The 7,560-nt window shown below is 39.7% G+C and overlaps 1 protein-coding gene across 1 annotated transcript in view; it reads left to right on the top strand.

The window, feature by feature from the left end:
• The window catches only part of LOC102195089 (endophilin-A1-like), a 49,054-nt gene extending 41,781 nt beyond the window's left edge, over positions 1–7,273 (top strand). The window contains exons 2-9 of the mRNA XM_005752625.1: positions 1,350–1,418; positions 2,484–2,556; positions 2,666–2,809; positions 2,978–3,111; positions 3,237–3,395; positions 3,850–3,953; positions 4,046–4,176; positions 5,646–7,273. Coding sequence (XP_005752682.1) covers positions 1,350–1,418; positions 2,484–2,556; positions 2,666–2,809; positions 2,978–3,111; positions 3,237–3,395; positions 3,850–3,953; positions 4,046–4,176; positions 5,646–5,842 — 1,011 coding nt within the window. The 3' untranslated portion in view covers positions 5,843–7,273. The remainder of the gene's footprint in view (positions 1–1,349; positions 1,419–2,483; positions 2,557–2,665; positions 2,810–2,977; positions 3,112–3,236; positions 3,396–3,849; positions 3,954–4,045; positions 4,177–5,645) is intronic.
• The last annotated feature ends 287 nt before the right edge of the window (positions 7,274–7,560 follow it).

Below are 7,560 nucleotides of genomic sequence, written 5' to 3' on the forward strand. Positions count from 1 at the left end.
CCAAAGCAACATACTAAACACAACACCATCGCATTAATCTAGCTAAGTGTAAACAGCAGTAAATACTAAATATTCAATGTTGTTGTGCAGCACGCAGGGCAGACAGTGCACAATGTGCTTTGAAGTAGCAGCCAAGAAAGGTGTAATTTAAGTCTACAAACAGTGAACACCCGTGTGCACACCTGTGTGGATCAGCGCGCTTGTATTCAAATGGTTTCCACATGTAATGGTCTGCAAGAGGATGTAGCGAGCCATAGCCCCGTCCCCCAGGGCATAATTGAGCAATCTTCTGTTGTCCTAACCCGTATTTTAACATTTTAAATGTCCACATTTTGATAATATCCACACCAAGACTGCAGTACCAAAAGAAAAAAATCAAGCAAAAAAGTGATTTATTCTCAGAACAAGTGATTACAAGTTTTAACCTTTTATTATTTTATTGAATAATGTAATATAGTCAGCTGAATATTCCCAGCTGGAGTTCCTTTGGTTTCTGACAGGGCTCTTACAAAGAAATGAATTCAGCTGCAATAATAGCGAGAAAGCTGCAGGTTTCAAAACAATTGTAAAAACATCTGAATTGCTTTCTTGTGGTGCGCTGCAGCTGACTTACAGGAAATATCCATGTCTGTCTAAAAAGAAGACCGCGGGAAAGAAAAATCACATTATTATGTTTTCTTGATACATTCATCAGTTAATAAGCCTTAATAAAATAAATTTTAGCGCTGGAGGTTCAGTGTTACGGTTAATTGAGACATCTAATGAGGGTGAACATAATACCAGGTGAACGCAGATTCAGATTGTCTGCTGTCTATGAACTCAGTGGTGCCACTGGCTTGAACGTGTTTCCTAGAAAAATATTGAAGCATTGCAGTGAAAGCAGAAAGCCGGCTCATCAGTCGAGAGATGCTTGGCCATCTGAAAGAGGTTTTATTTAGAATGAAGAGACTGTCTGAGAATTTAAACTGCTCAATTTCTGCCTGCACAGGCCAAGGACACAGATGAAAATAAACTGTTATTGACTCACTCTGAAACACTGTATTCTAATGGTATTAAAGTAGAAGACAAAAAAATCGAGGAATCAAAGGTTGAGTGAAAGCTGTTGTCACTGCACCGACTTTCCTTCTCGTCTCTTTTTTCCTGCATAAATTATTTTGTACAACACTTTTTTTTCTGCCTTTGCTCTTATCACACAGCCAGACTTTCTAACTTTCTTCATTACCACTTTAAAGGCAATTTGGTGTTTCTTCCTCTGAGGGTGGGTTTGAGTAATCAAAGCTACTCAAATATGAAAGTATTAACCATATTTCTTCCCCTTTCTGTCTCTTTCCCCTGATTTCTTATTACAGAAAGTCAGCGAGAAGGTTGGAGGGGCGGAAGGAACCAAGCTAGATGATGACTTTAAAGAAATGGAGAAGGTAATTACCTGTTTGTCTGTGATCTGATACCAGATTTAATCTTAGCTTAGTGTTAAGCGTAGAAGCAGAGAGAAACTGGATCTCTCTTACCTCTGCTGGTAGAGGTTAGCTAATTTAAAAGTTATACTTGTTATAATCGCTAAAATAACCTGGAAGCTTCAATGACAATTTTCTGAGAGAAGGTTTGGTGCCAGAATACTTCTTGGATCTAATCCACAAAGTAAGTGGGCACAGCAGAGATAGACTAGCATACTTTTGTTTTTTTGTTTTTTTTAATTAAACAAGACATACGTAAAGGTAAAGTTTGGTGCTCTAACTACAGCCTAACTGGCTGCTATGTGTTGCTTCACTTTGACCACATATGACTAACTTGTAAACCTGTATTACACCAGCAGATTTTTTAATGTATATCTAAATATATCTAGAAAATATTGCAAAGCTGTATTCAATGTAGTATATAGAGCAACTTTATTACTTGATTAATAACTGATGAGCTGTTGGCCTTCATCGTGGTCATTAACAGAAACAGAGCGTTCACCTTCAAAGTAAAAGTGCACTTTTTAAAATGCATTGGTTTCGACATTAAGGTACAGCTTCCAATTTGAAGGTGAACATTCTAAGTTTCTAGTTTGTAGGGTTGGGGAATACACATTTTTCCCCTAGTAATATTTGGTAGAGGGGATGGCAGACCTATCTATAGGCCTATGTCACTGAGGGTGAAGTTGCACCTTTCCAGGTTATGGCTATATAAGGTACCACCCAAGTTTTCTATTGCCAGAGATAATCACTCTGTATGAGTGTTGGTCCCATGTTGTTGTTTTTTATTTTTTCTGCTTTATGAAATATCCTACCAAACATGTTGTTAACAATATGTTTCATAATTACCTTAATGAAGGCCATAAGCCTAAATACACAGGAAGAAAAATAGTTATACTGCGTACTGAAAACGTTGCTGGAGCTGCTCTATGCAGTTTGGAAGTAGTTGAAGTTGTTCTTGGACTTTCTACTCTGTTTATACGAGTGAGTATCAGTTGACATGCTGATAATCTGGTGTTTCCCCTGCAGAAGGTGGACGTCACCAGCAGAGCAGTGTTGGACATCATGACCAAAACTACAGAGTACCTTCAGCCTAACCCAGGTATTAAATATACAAAGGTTGCAGAATACTAAAAAAAATTGCAAAACTATTATATTGTAATTCAAATTGTGACTCCTGATGTTACTGATGTTATTTCTGCTTTTTAAAGCATCAAGAGCCAAGCTGAGTATGATCAACACCATGTCAAAGATCCGTGGGCAGGAAAAAGGACCTGGTTATCCGCAGGCTGAGACCGTCCTAGGAGATGCCATGTTGAAGTTTGGACGGGAGTTAGGAGAGGAGTCCAGCTTTGGTAAATGTATACCTGTTAAATGACGTAAGATGTATCAGAAAGTTAACCATTTTTAATTATTTTTTCCAATTCAAGATTAGATAATAGAGGAAAATAGGTCATAAGCAGGTAGCAACCTTGGCGGCTCAGAAAAATTGGCTTTTTGCTAATTTCTCACTTTACTTCCAGGCTTGGCCCTCATGGATGCTGGTGAGGCGATGAAGGAACTCGGGGAGGTGAAAGATGCTCTGGACATGGAGGTTAAACAGAACTTTATTGATCCACTGCAGAATCTTCATGATAAAGACCTCAAAGAGATACAGGTCGGTAAACAAGTAACATTAGATATGTGGGAAATTGAATTTATAATGGTGACATGTTGTTGAATTCTTCTTCAACATGAATCTTAAATTGTTTATATCACATGTTCCTTTCTCATCTATTCCAGCATCATTTGAAGAAGATGGAAGGCCGACGTCTGGACTTCGACTACAAGAAGAAGCGTCAGGGGAAAGTCCAGGATGACGAAATCAAACAGGCACTGGAGAAGTTTGATGAGAGCAAAGAGATCGCAGAGCAGAGCATGTTTAACCTACTGGAGAGCGACGTAAGGATAATGTAATATACGTATTCCAATTCCACCATAACTTATTATTATCAGAGTTGAAGGTAAATATGTTCCTTAGCTCTACAGAGAAAAGTGTTAAATAATCTCAGATCATTAATACCAAAACAGAGTTTTGAAGACCAATCAGAAGAAGAAAATCTAATCATATTGTGCGCTCAGCAAATTAAAAGAAGATTTTATATTACAGCCACAAAAACATGTTCAATGTTTGTTTGTTTTTTTAAAAAAGGGGGGAACATATGAAATCAAATATTAAGGTCTATTCTTGTTACTGACATGTTCCAAGTAAAAAATTTGATGCTATATACAAACATGGAAAAGACAAGCAATCTTGTGCCTTGCTGTGCCAAACCAGTGCCAGCCCAGCGTGGGTATGGAGGATGGGTTTGGAAGAATAAAAACAACAAAAAACACGTTTATGTGTGTGTTGCAGATAGAGCAGGTGAGCCAGCTCTCAGCATTGGTCCAAGCTCAGTTTGAATACCACAGTCGTGCCTCTGAAATCCTCCAACAGCTCTCCAGGAAGATGGAGGACAGGTATCGATCCAGCCTCCTACTCAGGATAGAAATAAAGCTATAAAAATAGACTGTGTGGTTAGATAGAACTTAACTGTGTGGCTTCCTTCCAGGATAAAAGAAGTGTCCAGTAAACCGAGGAAGGAGTACACTCCAAAACCCAGAATGACACTGGAGCTGCTGCCACCCAGCGAAAGCCACAATGGAGGGATACACTCTGCCAAATCCCCAGGAAGATCACCAGGTAGAGAGAGGATGTCAATCTTCGATGTGCAGTTAGATGACTACCAGTATCCAGCTCAGTGGTATCTGTCAAATAATGTCCAGTAGAGATGAGGTATCTGCAGTAGTGTCTTGGTAAGTCAGGATCTGGGATGCCTCATGTAGTCTGAGCAAAAAGACGAGCACGTCTACCAGATAGAAGAAGCTGTGGGAGTTCAGATGAGATTTAGAAGAACGGTTTGGCCTACTAACTGCAGGGTTGGCAGTTCAATTCCTAGCCCTTCCTGTCCATGTTGCCAAGTGCAAGGCACTGAACCTTAACATACGATGCATCCTGTAAAAGCGGTAGATACTACAGACTCTACATAAAAGCCTTGAGGAGTGAAACCAGTCCAGCAGTGCATTAACCCTATTTTAAGCAATCAGCAGGGAATAACTCCACCGGTTAAAATAAGTCTGGTTGTATTTAAGCGTATAAGAAAATTGCCCCAGTTCTCAATTGCTTGATGTTTTTAATCTTAGTCGCTATTTCAAAGTCATCTTTAAGAGAGTTTTGTGTTTATTTTTTAATATATATTCCTGATCTGGGTCAAAATTGTCAAAAATTATTTCTGAAAGGCCTATAAACAGACTTATTGGCCACATACCCACTGGTTTGTGAAGTCCTGTTGTGAAGCCTTGTAAATTCATAACTGTGAGGCAAATCGGACTGATTGGCATTGCAAACTTGTGATTGATAAGTCGTTATCTATCTGTCTATCTGTATGTCTAATTTTCAGTCAGACTCCATGTTCAACACCCCAATTGGAAAAACACAGGAACGACACCAGAAATGCTTATCTCAAGGTTTCACAATGAGTCTTCACCATCAAAAAAAGGCCATCACAGTGGCTCATTGCTCTATCTGCCTGCCAGCCCCCCCCAAAAAAATTTTATTAATTAAAGCATGTCAGAAAGGAGACACAAACCAAGCCTCGGGGGTCGCAAGCTAGTGTACTCCCAGTGCTCGGCATCTGGTGCAAAGATGAGTTCCAAATTAGCATGCGCATCCATCCACTGTGGCATCCCCTTGGGAAATTATTTAGCAGCTGAAAGTTTCTTTCTACCTTCCAGAGTAGTATTAGAGTCTGTTAAACTTGTTTCATATTCGAGACAATTTACTTGTATGGACTTGCATGATTTTATTTTAAGTTTAATTATGAAATATACAAAGTTATTTAAAAGATTCCTGACTTTCTCTGGATTTTAGTTGTGCAGGATTTCAAAGTTAGTTAGAATGGTTTTCAGTTAACAGGTGAGCCTTGTCAAACCATTATGTTGATATCCAGCAAATTAGCCCCGTTCAATGCACAGCAAGAAATTCTTAAGTAAAACAAAATAGGCCCCGTATGTAACAGTGTCATTAAGCTAAACCAAAACAAACCAGATAACCAAAAATGCCGCATAGAGAGTGAAACTGACTCGCTATGTTTTGCTTCTGTCCATTCACAGCCCCTATGGACCAGCCATGTTGTCGAGCGCTCTACGACTTTGAACCAGAGAATGAAGGTGAGCTGGGCTTCAAAGAGGGGGATGTCATCACCCTGACCAATCAGATCGATGACAACTGGTACGAGGGTATGATCAACGGCCAGTCGGGCTTCTTCCCCATCAATTATGTGGATATTCTGGTGCCGCTCCCTCATTAGGTCCTGTTACCAACCTTCCGCTTCCCCTCGACCAATCCAGACACCCAGAAAACAGCCTGTATTTGCATAAACAACAAACCACGCCCTCCTTCTACTTCTTCTTCTTCTGTGCTTCTGTGCGATTCTGCTTTCACAAAATGGACTGAAACGAGAGAGAAGCCCGAGATGGGATACATAAGATGCGGCAGTAGAACAGCGATTAGAGTAGAAGAAGAAAGGGAGAGGAGGATTATAGCGTGAGAGCTGCATAAGCAAGGGACTGAAAGAGATGAAAAGACAAAGAGATGATGTTCTTTTATAGCGCAGTGCTTGGCCGGGCAGCACAGAATACTGTGAGGTTATGGAGACTTGCGAATAAGGCACGGTGTATATGTACGTGCATGTATGTGTCTGTATGTGCGTTTTGACCTGTTCTTACTGTATTTATGATCAAGCCAGCACAAATTCCTGCTTGTCGGTTTAGCTGCCTGACAGCTTTTTTGTGAGACTGTCTTCTTTCTTCTTTTCTTGCTGTATTTCTCTAAAAGTAACTGTTCTTTCTACCTTAACTTGCCTTCTTGTGCTCTTTTTCATACCTAGATTTTTCAGAAACTGTCACAGTTTTACCAGCTGTCTATCTTTGTTACTTTCTCTTGTCTTGTTATTTTCTTTCATTGGGTAGCACTACCTTTTAGAAAGGCTCCATAGTCCAGATTGTAGACCATCAAAATAACAACCCAGAGCCACAGATCCATAGAGTTTACGATTTAGGTATATTTCAACCTCTTTCTAGCTCTTTTTGTAACACCCTCTGCCTTTGCTGACACTGCATAGCATTTCAATTCAGTGGCTGAATGCATGATCCAGCCAAAAAAAGATTGACTGTGTTGAAGTAAGCTTGGTCTTGCTAGAATGGAAAAGAGAACATTTATCCACTTGTTTTTAAACCCATTTATCTTGTAAAATGGAACTTTTAGGAGGGTTTTGAGGCTTGAGGATCAAGAAACTCATTCAACACATCACTAAGCAGGAGTTCAAGTGATGAAAAGGAGAAGTTTGGGTTACTCTTTTTACCAAGCAGCACTGATTTGCCATCACAGCCACAGATGAATGTGTTGAACAGAGCCTTGTTTGTTTTTGTTTTTTATTTGATACACATTTGAACATTCCAGTATGCATAGTGAGAAAGAAGTCTGTTTGTTTTTTCCTTTCTATATACTGTGGTTTCCTTGTACTCTGTGGAGTAGGAGCTTGCTGATTTGTCTAAATATGTGGCTTTTGCATGCATGACTGTGTGTGGCTAGATGGCTTAAAAAACAGCAATTTTAGATTTCTTCAGATTTTCAATAACTCGTGCTCAGAAACATAATTAAGTTTGGGAGGTGATACTCCCTTGCCAAAAGGCACGTCAGTAGGACATGTAGTAGCTGATGAACAGTTACAACTAGTGCTCCCAGCGTTAATCTCATTAAAATGACATTAATGCCATTTTAACGAGATTAACGCTGGGAGCACTAGTTACAACAATTAATATCTACCCAACAATCTGTCTGAGAAGTATCAGTAAAGTCTACTGTGAATGACCATGGCAGACCCGATGACATGAACGTGCTTTGCATCCTTTATTTACACACAAACACATAGAGATTTAGCTCTCCTGCTGCCAGCTCAACAATATCACAACAACTAACCATCACAGGACCCGTCAGCGGGGCATTATTGCAGATGCTGTGCAGGTG

This window comes from Pundamilia nyererei, unplaced genomic scaffold (genome assembly GCF_000239375.1).
Source record: "Pundamilia nyererei isolate P.nyererei 1_Seehausen unplaced genomic scaffold, PunNye1.0 scaffold00369, whole genome shotgun sequence".
In the NCBI taxonomy this organism is placed as follows: Eukaryota; Metazoa; Chordata; class Actinopteri; order Cichliformes; family Cichlidae; genus Pundamilia; species Pundamilia nyererei.